Raw genomic sequence first — 26,887 nt, 5'->3', positions numbered from 1 at the left:
TGGAGGGGATCCCCATTACCTGTAAAGAGCTTTGAGTGGAGTTTCCAGAAAAGTGCTATGTAAGTGTAAGGAGTTATTATTATTATTTTATCGCAGGTGGGCTTGCCAGAAGAGATGGTAAAGAGGTGCATCCAGCAGCTGGGCCTGGCTTTGGACTTCCTGCACAGCAAGAGTCTGGTGCACCGTGACGTCAAGCCCGAGAACGTGCTGCTGCTCGACCGCGAGTGTCGGCGGGTCAAGCTGGCCGACTTTGGCATGACGCGGCGGGTGGGCTGCCGGGTGAAGCGCATCAGCGGCACCATCCCGTACACCGCGCCCGAAGTGTGCCAGGCCAGCCGCACCGAGGGCTTCGTGGTGGACTGCAGCCTGGACGTCTGGGCCTTCGGAGTGCTCATCTTCTGCATGCTGACCGGCAACTTCCCCTGGGAGGCGGCCCTGCCCTCGGATGCTTTCTACGAGGAGTTCTGGCGCTGGCAGAAAGGCCCGTGCCGGCCGGGCGTCTTTCCGTCTCAGTGGCGCCGTTTCACCGATGACGCCCTGCGCATGTTCCAGCGGTTGCTCACCATCGAACCCGAGAAGCGCTGCGCCGTCAAGGAGGTGTTCTACTTCGTGAAGTATGAGCTGATGAGCGAGCTGCGCCGCCGGCCCTCCTGCAGGGGAAAGAGAACAGAGAGGGGCTCCTGTAACAACGCGGCGTCTCGATCGGGCCACAGACACCCCGAAACCTCCTCCGGCCAGGCCTCCAGCACCTGCCTCCGCCCAGCCCCCCTCAAACGCAGTGTCCTCCCTGACCCCGGCCTGCACCCCTCACCTGGGCGCCAGGAGAAGGGCAAAGGTCAAATGGTGATGGCAACCGCCATAGAGATTTGTGTCTGAATCCGCGTGACGGATGTTGTCCGCGCGCCGTCACCAGCCAGCAGGAGGCTCCTCCCCCAGGGCAAGAGGCTAAGGTTCCTGCTCTGCGGGCCTCCCAAATTCTTTCTTCTTTGCTGTGAGTAGTAGGAAAACTGCTGAATAGCCGTCCCTCAAGAAGCGCCTGCTGGAGAAGAGAATATTTAGACACGTATACTTCTGAATCACCTGCTTTGCTGTAGTTTTCCACTCAACCAGAAGCAGATTTGTGGGGACTCAAGACTTTAACTTAAAAACTTAAGCGTATTCATCATATTGAACTCGTGGCAGCACCTGCTAGTTCTGTGCTGTCTTCTTTAAGACGTACTGTGAAATCTAGTCATCTAGACAAAGGGATCCATAGGATCCTTCACACATTGTCCATCACGGTCCGAGTTCTAAGAGTTATGTTTATTGAATAGTGAAGAAACATCTGATTATTAGAATGGGATTTTCCTTTTCATCCAGGAGCAGCTTCGAGCATTTCACCTGCTGTCATCTCTGTCCTCTGGGTTAGGTCATCGTTTTATCTCCCTTGCTGTTCTTCTCCTGCACTGCAGGTTAATCTCCATTTCGCACGTTCAGCTCACTGAAACCACTCACTGGCTTCACGAACCAAACTACAGAAGACCGTGTGAGTCTGCATTCATCTCGATGTTCTATCCAGAGGCCTGGGCGTGTACTGGGTAGGTTTTCTAATGTACCTGCTCCAGGGAAGGCCAATGATTGGAGGGACATGCAGGCTTCTGCAAATGTCATGGCTTGGGCAAACTCCAATTTCACTGCTTGACCAAGATTCCCAAATTTTCCATGGGAAAAAAAAACCTGTTAAAATGTGTCAACACAGAAGTGTTGAGATTGGTCTAAGGAGCACAATGTAGCAACTCCCGACGTTATCTTCTGGCTCCAGTTTTTATCATGAAGTGTCTTAAGAGTGCCGAGGCTCCTGGACCAAGGCGATTTGCACGCTCCTCTGTGACTGTGTCTCACTCTCAGGACTGCCCTGGACAGCTGACGTCTTCTGTTTTCTGAAGGTCATAACTTATTAATTCATTAGTCTGTCTTACAAAATCATAGCTGGGATTTAGGATGATTTAAAACAGATTTCAGAGATATTTAAGCCCATCCCTTTGACACAGAAGAACTCTTGGTTTTAAAGACTGGGAATGTGGCTCCTGTGGCTAGACTGCTCTCCTAATGTACTCGTGTGTCATTGAGCCCCAGTTCTCCTTTCCTATATGGCTCCCCAGTCTATCGTAGGGCTGAGGTGACAGCTCTGTGCAGGTTCACACAGATAAAGTGTGTCTTTACTGGAGGAAAAGAGGCAATAAAATGAGGTTTAACATCCTCTAGGGCCATGTTTTGTCCACAACCACTAAAAATCTGTCTATCCCTGTGTCTCGAAAAGTGACTCATCTGCCAAAACAGAGAGCACTCTGCTATTTCGTGAAGCTGTTTCCTGTAAGACTACCTGAACCAGATCAAAAGAAAAACATGACACCTCCTGCTGTTCCACCGCCATCAGTTTTACAAGGCATTATCAGTATAGTGTGGCATTTTCAGCCAATGTATTCTGTTGTGTCACTGATTTTTCATGAAAACCACAAGGTGTATGAAGTGAGAAACAGGCAAGTGGAAGAAGAAGCTTTCTAGAAGGGCTTCCCATAGTAGCAAGGGCTACGTCATCTGTTGTATCATGATGTGAATTGAATGTGGAGAACAAGGTGAAATGAACATATCTCTAATATGTTAGGGGATACATCATAATGATAATGATACCAGGTCATCTGGGTGGGAAATGGGGTGATTCACAGAGATCCATGAGTGTCATTGCACCAAAGGCTCAAGAGGGTTCGAGCAAATGGCTACGATTTCCACCCTGAGCCACCTGTACATTGAAACAGGAGACCTGAAGAATGTCTCCAGTGAGAGAGAAGATATAGGAAGCAGGCCTGCGTGTTTTGTGACGGGCTATGTTAGACCACGGGCATCAGGAACCTGCCCCAGCATCCACAGTTTGGTCAAACGCTATGTGTCGGGCTGTGCTGTCCCCTGTCTCCAGATTTACCAAGTTAAGAAAATGTGTATGTGTGTGTGCGACCAAACTGTGTGCGAAGAGGAGAAAAGCACAAGCCATAGGAATAAAGAAGGTCGCTGTTGTCAGTACAAAACAAAGTGCAAACTTAGAATTTCCAGGACACAGGTAACAACTCCCAAGGGTCTATGAAAAAGCATGACATATACATTCTTACCTTATACAGGAAAACACACTTAAGATCTCAACAAGCCACAATCATTGCTCAATTAAATCCATTGGGGGCCAACGTGCCTATTGATTTTTTAACGAGTAAAGCAACACCAGTTATTTTTATTATAATCCCACAGAATTTGAAGTTGCCAGTTGCTTTAAGACCCACTTGTCTGCCATTGATTCCTGGACCCTCTCAGGAGAGATTCAGATGTGCCCACCTACACAGGCTCCCCAGCTCGCCAGAGGAGACCTGACTAATCAATCCAAGCCGCTCCAGTCAATTGCACGTGGCCACTTGAAGAATCCTGGTCACAGTCAACTAGTGACACCTGGGCCACAGAAATCAATCTGAATTCCAGCTGATCAAATTTGCTGGCTAAGCCAGCTGAGAGCCCCTAAAATCCTCTTTGTTGCGTTTGTGGGCCCTGCAGCCTGAGAAATGTACAGTCATGTTTCCCAGCCTTTTCCACTTTGCTATTGAGATCAGGAATGCGGCCATCTGGAATCAACCTCTTGCAGCTCCAGAGGTGCTATAATCCCAACTCCGATGAAGTCAGAGAGCGCACGTGAGCAGGAATTCCCAATGCAAATACTGTGAACTTTTGCATAGGAGGTATGAAATGTCTCTTTTTCGCTGTATGTACAGAGTGAGTCACCTTTTAAAACTTCGATCGATGAAGAAAGGTGGGGCTTGCATTCAGAATGCCTGCTCTGCAGGACAAACCCAGTTCCCCTACTTTTCCTGCTGGGACTTTTAAATGAGCCTCCCGAAAGATCTGTGTGGCTCTTAAAAAAATCATTGTGCTGATTCCTCGTTAGGAAAAAAATGCATGGTGCTTGTAAATGTTTTATGAATAGGGCCCATAGCTTCTCTTTCAAAAATATTGATGCTGAATACCCATTGTTCTCACTGTCACAGATGTCCAACAGCTGACTTGTTGACAAACAGCAGAGTGAAAGACTACCTCTTTAGAGATTTTCCCACAGCGAGCCTGCATAGTACTGTATTTTTGTGACCATGCTCCTTTTTGGATCTGCCATGTTTTCAGAGTGTGTGGACGCAGCGAGAAGCGATGGATTTTGGGCTGCGGGAGTCTGAACCAAGCTACTCAGCCATGTTGATGAAGCTGATACCCTGGCTTCTTTCAAGAAAGGGCTGGATAAGATCCCTACTGTAGATCCATTGGCAACTAAGTACCAAACAGGCCAGATGGGCAGACTGGCCTCCTCTCACTTGTAACTGTTCTTATGTAAAGGCCAGGATTAACAATACTCAATCCATCTGCAGGCTGGGATTCTATCCTTGCTGAATAATTGAGAGTTCAGTAATTGTCGTGTTATAATCTGGTGTTAGTAGAGCAAGGAGGAATCACTGGAAAAATGCAAGGTAAAAAATACTGAGGGAAATGTTCTGGGGCAGCTGCCTGCAGAGTTGAAATCAAATCAGACCAATTCAACTTTTGAGCAGCAGATTCGGCACCTGTAAGGCTTTCTGTTCTCCAGATCTCGACCTACTCCAACACTGCATTGGCAACCCTCACAGGGAAGCAACTCAGAAACGCAAGAGTGTCAGGATAGCTCTGCCACAGGCGTTTGGCAGCTGTTCTTATAGTAGTAGAAACGATGGGTGATGGGTTCCTTCTTAGAAAATGCACTGTATGTAGCAAAAAAACAACAATTAAAACATTTATTTAAAAAACTAGCAAGGAAAAGACACTTTGTTTCTTTTTTTTTTTAGAAATAGCTTTGTAGCAACTCTGAGGGCAAAGGTGGGAGTGGACAAGGGTTCACCTATGTGGCCAGACAGAGCTCAGCAGTGTTTCAGTTTCCCCATCAAACGCTCTGCGGGATGCGCGAAGCTTTGTTGGAGCCAATACTCTGGTTTCTTTCAAGAAATGTCTGGATGTTGAAAGGGAAAAGTTTACCTGCTAAGAAATGGGCAGGAGAGGTCGATTTTTTTTTGTTTTTTATGACACAGAAAGCTCAACGAGGTTGTGGGACCAACTTTTCCTCATTATGTCTTCTGAATCAGCACTTCTGATACTCTGTGGACTCGGGCCTGGTCATACACTCAGTGAGCTTTTATTCCTGTTTCCTTCAAAGTCCTCTCACTGACTTCACTTGGCTTTTTCTCTCTTTCGCTCGCTTCGTCTTCTTTCTGTTCTTTTGGCATAATTATCTCACTGTCCCCGGGGGATCGGCTGAGCGCGTCGTATCTGGGCAGGGCTGCAGTCTCTTGGCTCTCTAGCTTGTGTTCAGTTTCTGAAGATAAAACAGCACAGGCCGCACGGGGAAAGGTCCCGCAAGCAGTCGCTGATGAAGTGACCCTTCAAAAGCTGTCCTTCATCCCATCTGTCTTTAGAGGTCTTGCAGACACATTTTCAAGAAGCTAAATATCATTAACAATGCCTATCAGCTACCTCAGGAGATTTCTGTGATGGTATTTTTTGATCCAGGTTCTTATTTCTACAGATTCTTATTTCTACAGAGATAAAATACACATCCGTAAGAAAAAAGACAGATGAATGGCTTGCAGAGTCAGCATGTGTATAATTACATCCGTGACTCGTCCATAGGCTGAAGCAGGAGAGACCTGCATCTTACAAATAGCAATTGATCCGGAACCATAGAGCAGTGGACCTCATTCCTGGTCCTGGAGAGCTCAGACTCCGGGTTTGACCATAGGCCTGGGCACTGGTGTAATTGTGACCAATGAACTCAATGATTGATTTGATGAAGTCCTTAAGAGCAGGTCTGGGACAGAAGATCACTACCGTTCAGTGAAATTAGCAATTAGAACTTCATGGCTAAATTAATCCAGAATTGTTTTCCATGTGGGATAATCTGAGATCTGATTTTGTGACCCTTAGATGCCACAACTCCCATGACAGTGTGTTTCAGGAACTACCCACCAGGAACTCACATAGGGTTCTGACATTACATCATCATCACCGGGAAGTGATTTAAAATTGCAGTCGTGAATGTCAACAGCTTTGGATCTCCAGTCTCGGAGACTGAACCCATTTACTGGCAGATATCTGTTATCTGCTCTTAAAATGCTCCCAAAATAGCAAATCAATATTCAGCTCTGTTAATTATAATCTACTTTTCCCCTCGACTGGTCTCTGACTGCCTCTGTGTCTGTTTGATTGCTGCATTGTTGAAGGTGTCGAAAGTGCTGAAAATCACCCTGGAACGGCTTATCAGATGAGACTACAAACTGATTTCCAGTAGTCCTTCTCCTTGTGTGATTTACAAAACTGCCCGATTTCTTTTTGGCAGACACAATGGGGTCCATCTGGAGTGATTGAGGGTCGACTTTCTCCTTCAAGATTACGTCTCAAGTACATTTGAGGCGCGTTGATCTTAAACCTGCTGTGAACTGACTGCATGTTACCTAAGGCGAATTTCACAATAGCAGGAGTTGAGAGACGTGTCTCTGTTTTAAAGGGCGGCGGATTAAAATGGCATTTGGGATTGCGATGTGACTTGACGCCCCAGACTGTTAGGACCTCGAAGGGGTCCGCTTCTTTAACGCCTGTGATTCGGAGTTTTAGGCGATACAATTTTTTTTTTTTAAATGCTCATTTCCAATGTGGCATCCAAGCTTTTTCAAACAAATGGAAGCCTTGGCATTTTCTCTTCAGGAATCTCTCTGGCTGACTGCTATCTCCAACACTGATTGAATGACAACCAGATGAGGTTGTTGGCAGGGGATGTGGTATTCCACAGAAATGGCAGACGTCTGGCCACTGTCAAGCTCTTGTCCACAAGCTCCCCCTCAGGATTTAGGAATACTATCGCTGCCTTAGATTCTTAATGTCTCTAATAGTGCAATAATGTAGAGATGACAGGAGTATTTTAACTATGTTATGTCATTACTACTGTTTACCTCAGTTGTGTATGGAACTCACAGTTAGTTTTTCACCTGTATATGTAAATGTACATATATACTAATTCTACAGCACTGAAAGGTTATGATTCAGTAGGATTCCCCATGTGTACTGAAATACCAATGTTTTTTTTTCCAGTTTTGATTTGTGTTTAGGTGGTGTTGTTTTTTTTCCCTTCAAGGACGAAAATTAAAAGTTGTGATATGAAAGCCCTGTCTCTTCCGTTCTGTTCACGTCTCTGCGTAGCCATGGTGACCTGGCCGGGGGAGGGGTGGGGTGGGGGGAATGGGGCCTCCACTGCGTCTCCCGGGCGATCACGGCGCTCAGGCCCGAGACAGCCATGGCGAAGCCCTGGGACAGCTCAACGCATGTAGGGTCGCCGTTCCTGTCACCACGCAGGCGGCGTGTCTGCGCGACAGAGCGTCATGGGTGGCTCTTGTTGTGTGCAGTGAGCTGGGCAGCCGATTTGAGCATGATTAACAATGAACACGTCCGTGGGGTGGTTTTGATGAGGAAAAAACATCAATATCGGGACAGATCTCTGTAATGGTGTCTTCTCGCGAATGTGAATGGGGGAATCGGCAGCTGGGATACATTAATGACGGAAGAATAGCCCATTTTAGGAAGGTGGTCAGGACATTGACAACTGCTGTTTCGGGTTGCGCAGACCCAAAGCCAGTAGCACACATGTGCTGCCACAGTGGGCAAAGTAGTTGACTGGTTCAGTGCCAGCTCCCTGCAGACCTCAATTTTTGGCCTTAGTGCCATCACAGGCTGGTGATGCCCAGCCCAGACACCGCTGTTGCTGTCTGCCATGCTCCCCTACACCACCTTTTCAAATGCGATGCAACATAAGATCTACCGTTTACCGACGTGTGTTTCCATCACAACACGAACTGATTTTTAGCGCACTGATACAAAGCGCCGGAGCCAAATGCGCAGCCGTGATTAAAGATGTCGTGAATGCCGCCGCCCTTCTCATCAATAACATTTTTGGGGGGTCAGGGCGCCTGTGAACTCTCCACAGTTTCATTATCATGCAGGAGGAATCTCAACAACGTTAATGTTCCCGTGCACTTCAGCGCCTGAAGCTACTTTCGTGTGGGCGTTTGTTCCATGATTTGAAGGCCATTTTGAAGGGCAATTTGAAAAAGCAAGGTAGGTATTTTCACAAGTGCCCTGGTAGAATGAAGACATTGGTCTTCAAGGGGATAGTGGCTGTACGTCTGCTGTCCTACAGACTCCGACACTAAACTGACATGAGCAAGACAGGCTGAATGGCCATCTCTTCTTGTCTTCCTTACAACTTTTCTTTTGTCCTTCTTGATGCGGGCTGATAGTTCCATTACATTTTTATTTGGAAGGGCAGGAAGTACATTTTTATTTTAATTAGACGTGCGTCCTGATATTACGCACAACCTGCTGTCTCCTGTGCCATCCACAGTAACAGGTGCGAGGCGCCAGAGTTTTAAACGGCCCGTGACACATTTAAAAACAGGTGTAGCGGAATTCAATTAGCGCACACAGTCTGAGCACTTGCAGAACGATCAGACTGTCTTGCCTCCTTCTGTTCCAAGTGGAACGGTCTGGGAAATCGGCTGCTCCCATCAGAAACAGCGAGAAAACTTTAGCTGAAATCAGTTTCGGTATCTGCAGGGAAACTTAAAGAGAAAGAGCACTTGACTGCATCTCTAAAGTGATTGAATGATCCGTCTCGTGCTGTTTCTAGTGCCCCTCCATCGAGAACAGAAACAAACCTGCACATCAGCTTAGGGAATATACTGTATTAATACTTAATGATAACTGGCTGAAAATGTTTCTTTCCAGGCCTCGGGATGCTTTCCAAGGATTATCCTTTCTCTGAATCTGGTGTTGGTTTCTTTCCAGACGGTTAAATGAATACAAACAACTTAACAGAAGCATAAACCCAAGCAGACAACTCTGCCTGTCGTTATGAAAGCTTGGTTTTCAAGACTTCGTCCTGCATCGTAGTTTTTTAACCCTACTGAGAAACCCTAAAAAATAAATCTAAAACAAAATCACAATGAAGCCAAGTCAGGCAAGCCTGGAGAACAAAGCAGCTACCTGAAGCACAAAATGTAGCTGGAGGAGAATCTGTCTTAGGAGCAGATGATCTGGCTGGAGACACAACACAAACCCACAATCCCTCATTTCCAGTTGACATTATCTTTCTGCTGAGCGCCCTGTACTGCCAGTCATGAGAGATGAGTGACAGTAGGTGGTAATTCCCTGACAGCCTGACATTTGCAAACAGCTCGGAACCTTATCTTTCCCCAGTGCTTCCTCGCAGCTACAGGCGGGTGCTGACAACCGTCTCCCAGCATGACCCACCTGTCAGACTCCATAGCCAACTCCACCAGCCTCACTGGGAGCTACTGCTAACTAGATTAGATTCATATTCATTCAAGATGGCAGCAGGTTTGAGTTGCCCGGGGAACTCAGATTAAGGGACTGGAATGTTAAAGTTTTAAATGGGAGGATCATGGTTTACGACGGCTTTGCTGGCTCAGGTTCACGATCACTTGGCGTCACTGACAGAAGCGCGAGTTCAGTTTTGTGTCGGCAGATTCAGGAGAGGAACGTCAGACCACCCTTTCTCCAGCTGAAGCAGAGCTGGAAGTGGGTCATGCACAAAGACAATGGTCATAAACACACAAGCAGACCGACAGCAGAATGACTGAAGAAGAAATGTCTCATTTTTTGCACTAGCCAAGTCAAAATCACAGGACCCGAGTTGAGCAGTTCATGCAAGGAAAACCTCAAATGTCACAGTTCTGAAGGGAAAAATGAGCCTAAATTTGTAGAAGCCAATGCAAGAGACAGAAAAAGTTGCAGAAAGTATCTACTTGAAGTCGTTGCTGCTCAGGGAGGAGCCATTAGTGACTGAATCTAAAGTTTTACAGAATTAAGAGGAAATTCACTGTTGGATCATTTTTTGATTAAGTAATCCAAATATATCTTATGGTCTGTTAAATGTTTAATCATGTTATGTTAATCTTTTATGAAGACTTTCAGGAGGATCTGGTAATGCTTTCAGTATAAAATATATCATTATACAGACTGGCCAAGGGGGGTTCATAGACCTTTCCACTATACAGTATACAACTAAGATTCATGAAGCTAGTCTATCTTAGGAATGAAAAGGAAACTGAAAAATCTTTCAACTGACGAAAAGATTCCTGTGAAAACAGGAGCCATTAAACATTTGTTTGCAAAAAAAATGCTGCATATATTTTAAGCATTAAGAAAGTCAGCCACAGCTCCAGATCTATCTGAGCAAGCCTGTGTCAGCTTTCTCCCAGACTGACCTACTTTCTTCTGTTCATCGAAGCTCCTCTTTTCCCAGTATTGGTTTCTTTAAGACATCTTTGTGCTGTCAGAGATCCCAGCATCTTTGAGCAGGATGAATTGTTCAACAGATTTTTTGTCTCGTGCTGAGCAAGGTTGGAGCTGCTGGGGCGCAGTGACAATAGGGTGACCACTAGGCGCTTCTAACAAAAAGATACTTCCCTTGTATTGTGATTGAATGATTGCATGGAATGTGGACATGAGTCTGAGTCAGTTAATGAGGCACTGGTGTACCTAGTTTAAACATATAAAAGATAGATCAGCTGGTCTCTTTGGTGATGGTAGACTGTGGATGCTGAAGGGGTTTGATGCTGGCTGGCTGCAGTAGTGGACTCTGTTTTTTTTTTTGTAAGTATGTGTATTCTTCTATTTGTTTGGAGGGGAAAAATAGGGTAATTATCATGGTGTGTACACAGGATACAGCCCTTCACATTCAGTCAGAAATTCAATATGGTCAGGTGCTGCCCCAGGTGCACAGATGTAAAGTGGAATTTGGTTACGAGATAACTGCCAGTGATGCAGTTTGGCACGTTGTGCAGTAGATTATCATAATACATCTCCATACACCCTCAAATTGGTACCTTTCTGTATAACCTCAACCCTGAATAAATGTGGAAGGAAAGGGTAGGTGTGTGTGTGTGTATATAAATCTGGATTATAGTGACTAAATGTGATGAAGTATTATTGGTGTTTACTTTGGACAATGCATTGTACAGTTTGGGCTTAGAAGTGAAGTTTGCTCCTCCTCAATGACCTTTCACTTGAGTGGACTCTGGCTTTATTTGAGCAGGGTCTACTACTGCAGTATAAAGTTTAATGAGCTACAGTGGGTGCCTCATACCGTCCTTAATCCATCACTTCTATAGAAGGTGTGTGTGAAATGCTCATTTATGGGAAGTCTCAATCACAATTCACTCTGATCATTGATGCTTTGGTGCATATTCTGTGAATGAGATTCTATTGACTTGCTGGATGGATTAATCAGTGTTTAAATTGTCCTTCTGTGACAGACTGGCCTCTGGTTGTGGATAGATAAAGGAAATTGATCGTGATGACAAGCAGGAGACATGGGGGCAGTATGGGTATATATGATATTCTGCCCTGGAGTGTTTACAGCATCAGCGCTTAGCACCAGCAAGGCGATAGGCATGTGCTCACATGCTGGGCAGGTTCTGTTCAGAGCTACCCAACTGGGAAAAATATGTTCATGGAGGAAAACTGTGAACAGACCAACATAAGCTCTGTGAGTCAGCTGCTGTGCTGTTAGACATGTGAGGGGGGGGGGGGCAGTGAGAGATGATGTCAGTGAATGACTAATGGTTTATGGGCACAGAGCTTGGTGAATCCTGTCATCTAATTTTGCAAATGTAACTCTGGGGAACACCGACTCCATCTGCCTAATTATCCTGTGGTTCGTTCCAAAGTAGGACCTCCAGGGTTGTTTAGCACTCTGAAGGTTGCCTGAACAGGGGAGGAACCCCATTTACCCATCGACAGAAATGACAGGATTGCATCAGTGATTCTAAAGTATCTGCCTCCAAGCAAGGGCCAGGAGTCATTTGTCTTGATATCCTTTCAATGGCTGCTTGGCAGTTTGTGTATTTATTTATTTTTAGCAGAAGCTGAATCGGTTGGACTCCTGTTAGGATGATTTTGCACCTTATAGTGTTTTTGAACATTTCAATACAGGTGGAAAATCTTTCACAGTATGCGAGAGCTGCATGGTGCACAGCAGGCGCACAGGAAAGCGGGATTCTTTGTATACTAAAATCATGGGGGAAATATCTGAAACTTCATGCAGCTTAGAAACCCTTAATTATGATGGTTAAAAATGATGAACGATGCGCAGTAGCTCCTGATTGCTGTAGAAATAAGTGGGGGTTTTAGTCTTTAGGGGAAAAAAAAGAAGCTGAAGAATAAACTAGAGAACATTCAAGCAGTAGAAATTGCCCAAAAATCAGGAGAGAACCAGAACGTTTTTGAATGAGACCTGCAGGGAAGTGGATTCAGGATGCCGTTTGTGTCAAAGCAGGCTTCTCTTCTGTTGTCATACAGACCTTAACTTAATTGGCATCTCTGTCTTTAATTACTTGAAGATGTATTTACATAATGAGCAGGAAATCTGCATGATCACAGAGCTGAAGCTGGAATTTTAATGCTGCTAAGAAGATGCATTCCCTCCCATCAGATTGAATTGTGCTGCTTGCTTGAATAGGGTTTGTTTCTGGGGTGGGGGGCTTCTGTATGGCGTTTGGTTGGGGTTCCTCCCACCTCCAAAAACCCTGTGCTGCCACCTGGGATGAGTCACAAGCAGGGCGTCAGATCCAGGTGGGTCACTAGCTAATGGCCACCCCAACACGGGCCGAAAGGTTCCGAACTTGCTCTTTATTTACAATGTGCAAGTACACCACCACCAAGACAGTTCGACTTGTCCTTGAGCTCCTGGCTAAACTTGTACCGGGGTTCTAACCAATAAACTGGGTAGGTAAGCTGCTTACTGGCTTCCGTAAGAATAAACAAACCCTTATGAGCAGAATCTTCTATTGTCAGTGGTTATTCCTCATGCAGAGGCTTGTCCTGTTAACTCCCTTGTTGGCTCTGGTGCTGTCTACCCTGCTAGTTTGGTAGCTGGCTTATATAGGCTGGAGAAGTACACACAGTTGCTCCCCCGGCCTACTAGTGGCTGGGGGCTGCAGTTGGCCATCTTGGTCAGGGAAAGATGCAATGATAGTGGGGTTCCTGAGGGGACAAGTCTCCATTCTTTGTGGATTCTGCCCCTGGCAGCATTATAAGCCCCAGTTGCTGGGCTAGTTAGTCTCTTTATCCTCTGTGTATGACCTGCAAGCGACCGGCATCAAGACCAGGGTGTATCCTGACATGCACCCTCTTCTGGAATGAGCTCCCGGTAGTGATCCTAGCCAGGAATAAGTCCACTTCCGATATTGGATAGAGGGGCTTGTACTAATAAAAGACTAAATTTTCACTCCAGTTTACTGAAACCGGAACCTGTCATGTCCATGTTTGAGAAACTTTTTTTCCAGTGCGAGCAAATAAAAGGTCTTTCATACGATGCCTTGAGGTGGTGCAAGGTGACTATTTTAAAGATAATCTCTTGGTCCAAAATGAAGGATGAGAAACACTTCAATACTCCTTGGAAATATGCAGGTGTGATTTTGTATAGTTATACAAAACATTTCCCATTCATGGTCATGCTTTGACGTATTGCTGTATTTTCATTTCTGATATTGAAATGGAACAACATAACTATGAAGTTAAATAACAGTTGATGTACAACACTGGATCAGAGAAGGGGTTGTATTGCCCAAGTGAGGGATGATGGCCAATTTGCTTGGGCAGCAAAAGAGTTGATCTGAGTCTGTCTGACCAGGCTGTCCCCAGAAGACTCAAAGACCATGTATTGCAACTCTTCGCAAGGGACAAAAATAGGGTCCAAATGAAAGTATCTAAACCAATCGCTCACTGACACTTTCAGACTCAGGCCCTTAAGGACAAAAACAGCAGAGCTTTAGACCACAACTACATGCAAAGAAATATAAAGAAATCTGAACTGGGTCAGAGTCTTCTCCTTCAGTATGGAATTAAAGGGGTTAGCGGAGTTACCCACACTGCTGGTTGAATGGCTGTCCCAGCAATTAGAACAAGACAGTCTGCCATAGTCTCATACTGGTCACTCACTCAAGACCGTAGCCTGACAAGGCATCCTTCCAGCCTCATCAGGTGTGTGCACGTCTCTTGCAAAGCAAAATGCCTATTCTGTCACCCTCTGGAACAGAGATGGGTGATCATGGTCCTGGGGAGGCAGGTTTTCTAGGTCTCGGCAACTCGGCTGTACTTGAAGAGCTCGGCAAGTTGTTTAAAATGGTTCCATTAAGCCAATCAGCCACAATAGAACGATATCCTGCAGACACACTGACCCTCCAGGACCAGGATTGACTTTCCCTGGTGTGTATGAATGTACAAGCAGAGAAATCCACATTTTAATAGGTCGCATCCCACGTTAAAAATGAGAATGCCCACTGTGCTGTGAGCTTATTTCTGCTGCTATGTTCTCCATTTCGCCCTAAACTCTTCCAGGCTGCCAGGATCAGGCTCCTTTGGTTCAGTCACATACTGAAAAGCTAATTTCTTCAAATCATTTCTTAATGGGAGCACTTCAGGGCTCGTTTCTCAGAACCCTTCAGCTGCAGGTACCTGTGCTTGTTAACCGTAATGAGCAGAGCAGGTCAGGCCAGGACTGGGGCTGCATACAGTATGTTAAAGGTACAGTGTCTGTAACATTGCTTCTGGTCTGATAGCTGAGCCTCTACCAAAATCCATGGTTGTTTTTTATTACAGACATTTTCATGGTTCTAATACTTCAAAATTTCTCACTTTCAGCTTCCAACAAGAAGTCCCTTTGCACTTTACTGTAAATGTTTTTGACCCAAGTGGTAAAGACCTAAATCCCTCAGTTTTAACCAAAGCAGTGCTTTAAGTTTTTGTTTTAATTAATGCTGGAATTAAATTGACATGAAGCATCTGAATCTGTTGTGTAGTGAGCACATTCCTCCATCTATAGCTGCAGAGTTTGAGAGGATTGTCAGGCAGGACCTCTTGCCTTGTGAGAGAAGATTCAACCCCTTGTTTGCTTCCAAAAGTAATGGGACTTTGTAGTTCTAGGGTGTACAAAGGAGTATGTCGCCTCCTGCATGCAGAATTTGATGTGTGAATCATTTTGTTGGCCACAGGAACTATTTCAGATACCTTTTCATCGGGTGATTTAAAGGAGAACTTCAGGTGGGTCAGATTATGCAAGGCCAGAGTGAAAGTTTAGCCAGGACACCTGGGTTAAAGTCCCTGCTCTTACAAACAGTCCCCAGTGACCATATTTCAGGGGCAACTAGCTCTGGGTTTATACTGCAGGTCTCTCTGTTTCTCCAGTTTCAAAACAATGCTTCAACTTGTCCAATTAATATGCTAACCGAGGACTGAGTTGGAAAGACCACTAGAAACCCATGGACTCCCAAAGACTGGAAATGTCTGCCCCTGTCAAACTGGGATATTGTGGGTCAGGTGGGAAGGGAATCACCTACTGTTTAACCAGTACAGTAGCTTGCTGATTTTTTCCTTAAAGGTCTCACATCCCAGTATTAAGTAAGCCAGGGACTATTCAGCTTCTCAGAACTGGCTGAAGAGAGACTCATGTTCCTAGTTTGGATGGAATATGCAATGGCTTATAAGTATGGGTTCTCATTTTAAATATTTTATTTTCTTAAACTGGAGAATTCTGGTTAATGGATTAAATGTTTTACCAAATGTGACTGTTTAGGTTGAGCCAATGGCATGTATCTCTGAAATGTCTTTTTTTTGGGAACAGATTGCAGCACCACTTAGTTAAGACAAAGGGCTTTTTACCTGCAGGTGTGTTGCAATTTAAGACTCTGCACTAATCCTCCTTGTGGCTTCTCCTTTCGGGTGAGATGCTGTTACGTCCCAGTGTGTTGTCTGTGTGTGTGTTTGTTATGTTCCACACTGCTGACCTTGATTGTTCTCCCTCCCCCATTGGTTCATCATTACACCACTGTTTCAGTATGATGTCATCATCAATCAGCTTCTCAGCCAATCAGAGTGCATCTTATTCAGTATATAACATGGAGGTCCTCAGAAGGAAGAGGCCTTTTGTTTGACGTTGGCGGGTGTGTTTTGTTGGTTTCTGTTTCTCTTTGTCCTTTCGTTAGTTTGAGTTATCCTTATTTTGCCATTACCTTGCCCAATCTTATTGTATCAGCCTCTGTGTTCTTTTGTACCCTGTTACTTGTCTACTCTTGGTTGTATTAATAGTTTACTTGTGTATTTGTGTGAACTTTTGTGTATAGAGTTAGTTCAGGTTGTTGGGTACATTCTACACACTTGATTCTTGTATTAGGAACACTAGTTTAGTACGGGTGAGTGCCGTTTGTCTTGGATGGTTTGTGGAGGTTAGCTAGGGTGTTGAAGACGTCAAAGACTGTGTGTTTCGGGTTTTCTTTTGTAGTCAGGTTAGCTTTCCCTCACTTTCTTAGCCAGCTCCATTTTGTTTATTTTCTTTTCTTTGGCAAGACTTGTTCCCTTACCCTGTGTGTTATTGTGTCCAATTACAAACCAGGCACTTATTCACCTTAACATCATCACTTTTGCACTGATCCTTGTTATCACGCTTCCTAGTCCCTCATCAGAACCCACCTGCTTCCAAAAATTATCCTAAATGTTACACCCCTTTACCCCTAGACACTTGGGGTTGTAACAGATGCTGATTGTAAATGACTCTAAAACAGCAGTTGTTGATATGCGGTTCACTCCCTAATTGCTGCAAGTCTCCTTAGGTAAGCGATCACTATTCTGAATGAGTTCAGTGAGCCCATGTATATCTGTACAACAATCTGTTCACACATCAAGTGCAATGTACATCAGTGCAGCTTTGCTTTTTTAACTGCATATATATTTGCAGTAAAACTCTTTTGCAAACAGTCTGAAATCCTCCTCTGCAATTTTTTCTTTCCCTTCCAGGAAAGTAGCTGTGTAACCTGGAGGTCTACAACCGTGAAAGCAGTTTTAATCTGCCTTTTGTCTGGTAGATGATGGAAGCCGCTCTTTTTCTTCTTTCAGAAACACCACCCCACCTGCTGTCGCTCGTTGGCAGCGAAACACAGTCTCCTCTGCGCTTTCAATTAGAACAGTCACCCCTGACGTCGGCAATGTCCTCCAGACCGACCCTTTTCTGGGTGTCTTTCAAACGTGCTGTGTGTTTGTGTGTATTCGCTGGTAAGGTGTAACCTGCTGTCTCCATAAATGTGTGAATTTCATTGACGAGAGCCCTGCAGGGTGTTGGGTCTCCTGGAATTGCAATTTTTGAGTTTCCCTTTTATTTAGCTTGTAATAGGACTTTGTAGTGAGTACTGACCATTCCTGGTGGTATGGAGCAAAAGTGTTTCTCCTTTCAGCTAACAAATCACACAAGACAACCAGGTTGATGCTCCAGTAAAAGACTGCCTTTTGCAGTGGTTTCCAAGTTGACTGCAATATCCGTTCCAGGTCCTGTAGGACCGACAGTATGTCTGCAGATTTTTCTGGTGTCTTTATAGCACCAGCACTGAGGAGCTGAGAAATGTTAGATTACCACTGCACATCAGGTAGAAGAGACCTTGCTCTCTGAGCCCATGAAGTCCTAGTGGTAATCGGCCAACTGTTTTGAACTGCTCGTGGAATTGCAGGTGGTGACACAGCCATGTCTAGACTATAGTGCTTCTCCTAATTCCATGCAATTGGGGCCCCCCTACAACCAGAGCAAACCATTGAAACCCACCACACTTGGTTGTGCTGGTTTGTCTTTAAAAGCTAATCTGAAGAAGTAATCAGTTTCTCATTGTGTCCTTGGATAAATATGCGAATCAAGGGACATTTTAAAAATTAGACCAGTTTTTTGAGCCAAGTTTTTTAAAGGGTTGTAATTAGCAAATTCCTATATTACAAGACTATGAATTTGCATAAAAAAAGAACAATCATGAACAAGAACCAGGATCATTGCTGTTGAATACAGCGTGAGACACACCCCTTGATGTCTGAAGACTCGGATTGAGTGCCTGTCTTAAGTCGTCATACTTCTCCCAGTTGAAATCATGACTTTTGCAGTGTGCAGTGTAATGACCCAGGACATGTTTGCTTGTCCTGTTACCCTCCAGCAAATAGCACAATCACTGAAACCCACCACATTTGTAGTGCTCCATTTGTAATGGTTTGCATCGCCGAAAGTAGCATTAGTGCTGCTTTCATTACCAAGATGTACTGTAGTGCCTTGTTTTTCAGGTTATCACGTGAATGTCTACAAGGAAGTTTGCAGGTACCAACCCATTCTGTACTTTTAATTACTGGATTAAAACAACGGGTGCAATTTGTTTTCCAAGTCTGTTGGGTTGGGATGTTTTACATTTCAATATAGCGCATTGTTTTTCAGAGTGTGACATCAATACCATACACAGAAAGGTCACGCCATGTGCCAGGGAGCTCAGAACTGCAATTCATTACATTTTGAAAATGTCTCTGAATCAGCACAAAGTTTTAAAAAAAAATTTGAAATGGGCAAAAAAAGACTAAATGATTTCAGACCAATGGTATCTACCTGTTTAGTAGTGAAGCCGTTTGAGAAAATTATTAAAAGGCATGTGCTCCACTAGACAGAGCACCTATTGGGTCCCATGCAGTTTGCCTACAGGACTAAAAGAGGAGTCAAAGACACTACACTCACATTAGTGAATCTCGTATTCACGTCTAGAAGACTGTAAGACACATGCCAGGCCTCTATTTATAGATATCTCGCCAGCCTTCAATGCCATTCAGCCACACTTATTAGTAGAGAGCTAGCTTTCAAATTTTAATATTGAAGGTTGGGCTTTTTGACCAACAAATGACAGGATGGGAATGTAAAGGGTCAGAGCAATTTTGTTCTTCCACTGGGTCTCCTCAGGGTGATTTTTCCCCATCCTATACATTTTGTATACGGACAGACAAGTCATTAAGTTTGCTGATGGCTCTGGCATTGTCACTCCTCCAAGAGGTAGTCGCTGATCATGGGCCTGTGGTGGCTTATTTTGGATTGTGTAACAACGTCTTCCTTCAGTTTAATGTATAAAAAACCGAATCGTCACTGGGGTACGAGAAATTGAAATTGTCAAACAGTTACAAGTGGTACTGTTGATTACAAGCTAACCTTTGAGGGAAAACATGGATACCATGTGTACAAAGAGCCAAAATTGATTGCTTTTCCTGAGAAAACTGTGCTCTTAATGCGCGTACCACAACAAGGACTTTATTCTCTCGAACCTGCATTTGATCTGTCCTACCATTCTCTGTGGTAGCCTGGTTTGGTAACCTTAATACATGCAATAAAAACAGACTGAGCAGGATTGAGCAAAATTATTTTAGACATCTAGCAAGGACAAAATGCGGAAGGCCAATATAATCGCTGTCATGACCACCCCTTGCACAGGGAATCTGAGCTCCTTCCATCTGGGCATCGATTTAGACTGCCTAGATTCAAGAGGCACCTTTTACTGTATTCCCACAGCAATTAACCTGCTCAATCTGGGGGAAAACTGATTGTATATTTTACTTTATTTTCTTTCTCCTCATGCATGTCTATTTGTTAACGGGTTCATCTATTGTGTAATGTGTTACAGTCCGTCTTTTACCTGCCTGCGAAGCAGATTTCCCACCTGAGACAAAGTAAGCTAATTCAATTTATTCCATGAGAATATTCATTTATATTCGTGCAGTTTTGTACTTGTACAGGGCCCTGAATATTTAGAACCCTCGCCCGATAAAAGCACCCACTCTGGCTTGGGTTTTAAGGTGTTTATTGTTAGAATTGTTTAAATAAATCACATCTGTAGACTACCCAGCAGCTTGCTAATGTAACCTTCACCATAACAAATGATTGTCCCATCATGAAACCTGATCCTAGGATTGTGTGATATATCGCACACAATCTGTCCTTTATGTTGGAACAGGTACTGGAGCTGCAGCGAGAGCATTTGGATGATAGCAATGCAAACATTTTACATCCTCTCGCTCGTTTATAAAGATAGCACATCCTCAGGATGCTCAATGCCTTGACGTCAGACTTGTCTTAGTCACCCTGTTCTTTGTGGCATTTAGTGAAAAGAACGCAATAAAAACAGCCAGGAAAATAAGATTTATTACCTCTTGCAGCAGCTGGAAAGGTCAGAGGATGTAAAAAGTTGAGGTGTATGTAAGAAAAGTAAAATGAAATATTGGTGTTGTATGAGCCAGTCACCACTGTGGAATTAAGATGTATATTAAGAGCATTGGAGTTTCTAATCGTCTTTGTCTGGGGAGAGACCACTGTGTTCCAAATAAGCCAAGTCATTACTTGCTAATTCAGTTTAGTTACGGACTCCTCTACATAACATTGTAGAAGCTTTCTTCTGTGTATTTTACCTATAATGGAGCTGAGGTTGTGTGAGGATAACTTCCTTATCAAAAGCAGGAATTCAAAATGAGCTGTTTTGTTTTTTTTTTCTCCCGAGCACATCTACGGACTCATTTTATAAAAAAAAAACTTAAATTTAATCAATTTTAGTTTTTTTGCCCTGTCTTGGGGAATCGTTTGATTTAAATTGGTAAATTCAGGGGATGTCCAATACAAATTTAATATATTTAGGAATTTGAACTAAGCTTTTGATAGTTCCAAACAGGTAGAATTTATGAAATGTAGTTCTTGGGTCAGATACTGTTGCTCGAATCTGGTAGAACTGTTGGATGTCCTGTGCTGACATTCTTTAGGAATGACGTCCATTGGCCTCTTACGTTTACCTGGGTGTGATGGTTCTGACAGCTATATGGAAATGCTCTGTGGTGTTTAGGATAGATCTCCTTTTGTTACCTCACTTGGAATTTTTTAAATGGGTATGATTCCAACACCAGGCAGCACGATAGCGCAGTGGTTAGTGTTGCTGGGGCCCTGGGTTCACTTCTGGACCTCGAGTGCTATCTGTATAGAGATTGGATAGTCTCCTCTTGTTTTGTGTGGCTTTCCTGCCATGGTCCAAAGACGTTCTGGTAGGTTATTTGGCTGCAGGGACAACTGGCCCTGGTATAAGTGTGTCCTGCAATAGACTGGCATCCCATCCAGGGTGTACCTTGTCTTGTGCCCGTTTCTTGCCGGGATAGGTTCCAGCTCCCCTGCAACTCTGAAATGGATGAAGCTGTCGGAAAATGGATGGACAGACTCTAACACGGCTACGTGCACCACCTGTCCTATTTCTGACTGTAAAAGTGCCCACGCGGTACTGCAACACCCTAAAACGGACATTCTGATCTAAACGGACATTTAACTGGTCTAAGAGTTCGTCTTCTTTGATGAAACTGGGTGGATGATCTCCTTGGACCCATTAATTAACTACCAAACAACAGGCTAGATGAGCCGACTGTTCTTTTGACATGTTTGTGCCTACCTGCACAGCTGAGCCTTCTCCTGGAGAACAGTGAGGTGCTGCAGGTGGGATTTAAACACAATCCTCCAGTCAATGATCCCCAGCCCCTACCTCTAAGCTCCCCTCTTTTTCCACTGTTGATTAGTTTTTTGGCGGCCTCCTGGAAGAACCTGCGAGCGGGCTTAGCAAAGCCCATCTCTCCTCCGTCTCTGACGTCTCGTATGGCGCTGGCTTGGTGGCTATTTCTGTTCCCCAGTCTTAACTTCCATTGCCAGGTGACTCATTTCATTAGTCAGCTGGCTGAGCCTCAAAAGACTCCTCGGATTGGAAAAAAAAAAATGAAAAGCATTCAGGAGAAGGAACCGAAAAAATGGTTTGAGTTCAGCAGCTGCAGCCTGCCCTCTGCTTGCTTGCAGCTTGGGCAGGCTCACATGTTCTGAGTTCCACAGAAGCGGCTGAAAGGATTCTTTCTGCTCCCGATAGGACTTTAAACAGTGGCCTTCTTGCCTGGCTCTTGAATGAATCATTGAAAAAGTTTCTGCAGGGGCAGGCTGGCATGTGATCCCTGCAAATGCCTCCATTTTGCCCTGTTCTATTGTTCACTCTAGGCTTTTCCTCTTGAAATGCAGAAACATTCCTGTTCTTCTACTGAAAACGCCACCATTTTCTTCTAAGCCGGCAGCTGATTCTGATGCGTTTTACGGAATGGCTCCTAGCTTTATGGACGTGGAGAGAGGAGCAAAGTGTTAGTGATTTAAAAAACAAAAAAAAAAATCATAATGGATGTACTTGCTCTGAGGGGGGCAAAGCTGAAACAATGAAGCCCCCTTCCTCCCTGCCATTGCAAACAGTGTGACTGTGGTGGGAGGGTACTCGGGCAGAGCAAGATGACTCCCAGCTCTAATTGTACATCCACCAATTTTTCGGACCACTTCTTCCAATACAGGGTCTCTGGGGAGCAGGAGCCTACCATAGTCCATCACGGGGCACACAGACACAAACACTGACATGCCTTCATGCACACACTAGAGCCGAATTCCCCAGAAGGATTATAACCTACAGTCTTGTCTCTGGACTGTGGGAGCAAACAGGAGCACCAGGAGGAAACCCGCACTAACATGGGGGAGATCATACCGGCTCCATGCTGATAGCTCGGGAACCGAATCCAGTACCGGAGTGCTAACCACTGCACCACCGTGCCCCCCCACTCCAAACCAAATCTCACGTGGTTGGAGGGGAAAGCAGACCTAAATGATCCTGCTGGAAGCCCACAGAAGAGAACGACACAACGACTGTTTTCCTACACCACTACATACACCATACCGCTGACAATTGAATGGAAGCTGAGCTTGAACTTAAAACTGTACTTGATTGACTTGTGCTATTTGATAATTAGTGCAAAATAATGCAGGGTTTGCTCCGTTTGTGTACTTTTGCACAGACCGATATGGTTACTGTTATACTGGTACCATGATCATTGTTATTGTATTTACTGTCTATTGTCATGTCTGCTGTTCAGTATACTGTGTACAGTATACTGCACCTGAGAGACTAATGAGAAACACTTTTCATTATACTATGCACCCGTGTAAGTATAATGACAAAGTTGAATTGAAGAGATGGGGAGCTGAAACGACTCCTTCCTGGCTGGAGTTCCGAGCGCAGGGCTGAGAGCAGCGTGCTTCCTGAGCTGGGGAGAGAAACCTCTCTGAAGTCGTTGTGCTGGGCACAGCCGAGAAGCCTTATGCCTCCTAACCTGCAGGAGCAGGCAGAAGGTCCGTGACTGATTTCAGTTTCCCAAGGGGGGCCTCCAAGGATTGAGGCCTATCGCGGCTGTGACGATTTTGATTTTTTTTCTCTCCCAGACTTAAAAGCTGACCAAAAACGGAACTTAACTTCGAGCAACCGCAACTGAACGGAAAGCGTCTGGAGCGGTTTAGGCTCCGAAGTTCTTTAAACTGCTACGGTGATGATGCAGCAATCAACGTTTAGCAAACTGCTAGTGCTGAATTGACGTGGATTTGTTTCAGTGAAGGGAGTATTGGAGCATCTCTCTGTCAGAGGTTCTGATGGGGTTGGGGGATATTGTCTTTTCTAAACCAGCGTCTGATAAGATTTAGGTATCTTATCTGCAAATACATTTTGTTTTATGGGAATACAGCAGGTAAGAGGAATTTGTCTGTTAAAAGCACTATGTGGGCTCTGTATCCCTGATTGACTGTTTGAGTTTAACGGCGTCTGTCTCTGCAACTGGAGCCGTGCTGAGCAGGCAAGAAGGAAGAGGCCTTTTTTTAAATGCAAATACCTAATTTCTTCCGGACACTGCTGCAGTTTTCAGGAGCAAATGAGGCGTGATAACCAGACAAGTCGGCTTTGAATGAGTTTCTCGCTGTGCTTGGGGTCAACACCGTTTCTCCCTTCCCAAAACTCGGCACGGTGCAGACTGGCACGTCCTGCGTTTCCAAGGCAACCAGCTCCTTCTCACAGTGCAGGTATCGCAGTCAGTCTTTCCTTCTGACCTCTCTCTCTCCAAACAACGATGTACATGTTCCTCACCTTCTTTTCTCAACCCGCATGGAAGAAAATGGGCAATTTCTCCCAGAAACCTTCAATTTTCTGTTTACATCCAGGCTAGAACCACTTCAATATCAAAGACTAATTAAGAAGATGGTACCGGAAGAATGCCATCATCCTAAAGGTTGACATACATCATGAGGCCTAAGAGATTTAAGAAGCTGGTTCAACCTGCATCTTGGTTTTCAGTCTCAGCTGGGAGGATAATTAATTCTTTGTGGTACTTTTCACTAGCCTCTATCTACAATGTTTTTGAAAGCCTATTACAGCGAACAGGCATTTGTGTAAATTCCGAGGTGCAAAATAACAGCCCGCGTTTGGGGGAGGGGAAAAATAATAGAGCCAGACCAGTGTATATTTAGGAGCAAAGCAGAGCCAGTGCTACCCTTGTTCTGCTTGGAATATGCTTCAAGTTTAACCTGAAAATACATTTCCATTTAATGTGTGGATCCTCACTATGAGAAGACCATGTTATGATGGTGAAAATGCCTTTATAGAAACCCAGTTCTCCTGCTGAAAGTCATGCTCAGTCACTTCAGGCTGTAAACTTAACACTGGAATAGAAACACAGCACAATCTTTACTGTTTGTTTGTTTTTTTTTTTAGTGGCACAAATAGGTTTCCAATCCCCTTTCAACATAAGCCAAGTGTGATTGCCCAGAGTGTCTTGGGAACGGCTAGTTGAGCCGGGGCCTGACCCGCAGTTCTCTTTGCGTTCAGCGTGCGCGGCGTGTTCATGGAGGGGAAAAGCCCAGGGCGAGCCACAGTGGTTGGCCTCGGCTTTAGCAAGCAAAACCGTCTAAGCTGCTTTCACGATTGTAGTCCCTCCCCCCCTCAAGGGCACTACGGCTCTTTCACTTCGGACCCGATTTTCTGCACCTGCCCCTTGTTCACACCCCCCCTTAAAAGCCAGATGCTGACGTTGATCCGGGCTCTGCGTTGGTTTCCGGATCATGCGAGCCGGGGACTTGGATGCAGCTGGAGCCGTTATGCTTTTAGTTTCTGTTCCCGGCTCCCATTTTTAATCGTCAGTCTCGGATGGACTGCCCGGCTTTGGACCTTTTGCTTTTGTCCTGGATTTCGCATTGGACTCTGTTTAGGATCGTTTGCCCCGGACTCACCCCCCCCCCCGACCACCAGCACACCATGGACATTCCCCCCTGTCTTCATCCCCCTATCCTGCATGCCTTTTCCCCTCATGTATTCTCACTCAACCCCGGATTGTGTCGTCTGCATAGGGTCCGGAAAGACCGCTTTTGTTACAGGTGCAATGTTCAGCTGTGGGCCTTCACTAAAGGAGAAGTCGCTGGCAGGGCTTGGCTGCCCGTCTCGCAGAGGGCAGCGGATTAGAAATCTCTGCTCCTGGAAACACCAGTGAGAGTGACGGAGTAGTTGACTTTGGTCTTTTTATGCATTTGAGAACTTGGGGCGGATTCTCAATCTTCTGCTATTCAGTGTTTAATTACAAATTCTATCTACTTATCTCTACTATAAACATTTTGTGTGTGTGTGTGTCCAGTAGCCCAAGTGTTGCTTTTATCTGCAAAGATTTCTATAGAAAGCCGGTGCACGCGACTTCTCCCTGAAGCTAGCAGCCTGTGAAATTTCAAGGTCGGACTTCGCTTGCTTCCGCCCAATATGCCCCATCGAGCTGGTGTCCTATATGTCCTCAGTACCCACCTCCCTCTTGCTGGCGTCATCTTTTCTACAGCTGCATCCCACAGGAGGTAAGGTGACTAGCAGAACGCCCTTGGCGCAGCGACTACTGCCTGGCAAGCAGAGCACACAGAGCCCGAGAGAGAGAGAGAGAGTGTGGTTTACTGCTCAGGGCAAGGTTGCCTGCTGTGCTGCGCTGCCACACTTGTCCTTAGGCCACACAAGTGAAACGAATCCCCGCGCCTTTCATCTCCGCTGCTCTGCTCCCTGCATGTAAATAAGAGGAATGAAAACAAAACCGGGACACCGGGGCTCCAGGGCGTTCTGCCAAGACTTTGCCTTTGAATCAGGCTTGCGTTCGGCTCTTGTGCAAGGAATGCGAGCTGCTCCCGACGGATGGAAAGCTCTTGTTCCACGTTTCGGGAACGTGTGTTGTCCTCTCCTGGACAGCCACAACCCAAACAGCGTTCTGTCTGTCTGTCTCATAGATTGCAGCAGTGCACTGGAGCCTGATCTTGCAGGCACAGGACACAGGTCAGGATGGGGGTCCAGTTGTTTAAACACCATTAACCAGTCAGTATGTCTTTGGTCTGACTTGTAGCAGTTGTAGAAAATCCACATGTTCACGGAACAAAAAATGCAAATGTCACAATGGCCCAGTCTGTAATGGAACCCAAGAAGAAGCAGGGCATTGGGTGCAACCACAAGGCAGTTTCTCCAGGACAGCATTGTGCCGCCCCTACAGTGTAAACAGTGCCATGGACCTTTCTTTCTCCAGTTTTCAGGAGCTCATCTCCTTCAAAAATGCCACTTCCTAGGGCATGTGTTAGTCGCCATACTGGGGCTACCCATCTTGATCCACCAACAATACTTACAAGTCCAGAGGGAAGAGCGCCACCTACTGGTTCACCAACACCCTGTATACCACCATCCCGGCTTTCTTTAACGCTCTCCCATCCCTGTATTGACCAGGTCCAGCTTTGCTCAGATTCTATCAAAAAATTGGGATATGAAACTAGTCAAAACAAATACTACAAAGAAAAAAGGACTGAGTTTAATTCACTAGTTTAATCTTTGTCTTAATCGATCCTAATCAATGCGCCTACTGTATGTTGTAATTCCCAGCCCCACCCTTCAGCTCATACCAATTTTGTAGCTTTGTAGCACTGCAGCCACTAGTTGATGAATTGTTAAAAAGAGAATCCATCAAAAGGTTTTAGAGCTGATAAAGAGTAGGTGGGTGTCAAATTAACTATTTGGCAAAC

At 45.1% G+C, this 26,887-nt stretch overlaps 1 protein-coding gene across 1 annotated transcript in view; it reads left to right on the top strand.

Annotated features, from left to right (window-relative positions):
- sbk1 (SH3 domain binding kinase 1) overlaps positions 1 to 7,244 on the top strand; it is a 35,495-nt gene extending 28,251 nt beyond the window's left edge. Inside the window, exon 4 of the mRNA XM_088937029.1 lies at positions 97 to 7,244. Within this exon, the coding sequence (XP_088793155.1) occupies positions 97 to 876 (780 nt within the window). The 3' untranslated portion in view covers positions 877 to 7,244. The remainder of the gene's footprint in view (positions 1 to 96) is intronic.
- The last annotated feature ends 19,643 nt before the right edge of the window (positions 7,245 to 26,887 follow it).

This window comes from Atractosteus spatula, chromosome 18 (assembly GCF_055471065.1).
Source record: "Atractosteus spatula isolate fAtrSpa1 chromosome 18, fAtrSpa1.hap1, whole genome shotgun sequence".
In the NCBI taxonomy this organism is placed as follows: Eukaryota; Metazoa; Chordata; class Actinopteri; order Semionotiformes; family Lepisosteidae; genus Atractosteus; species Atractosteus spatula.
This window is presented reverse-complemented; position numbering and strand designations above follow the sequence as displayed.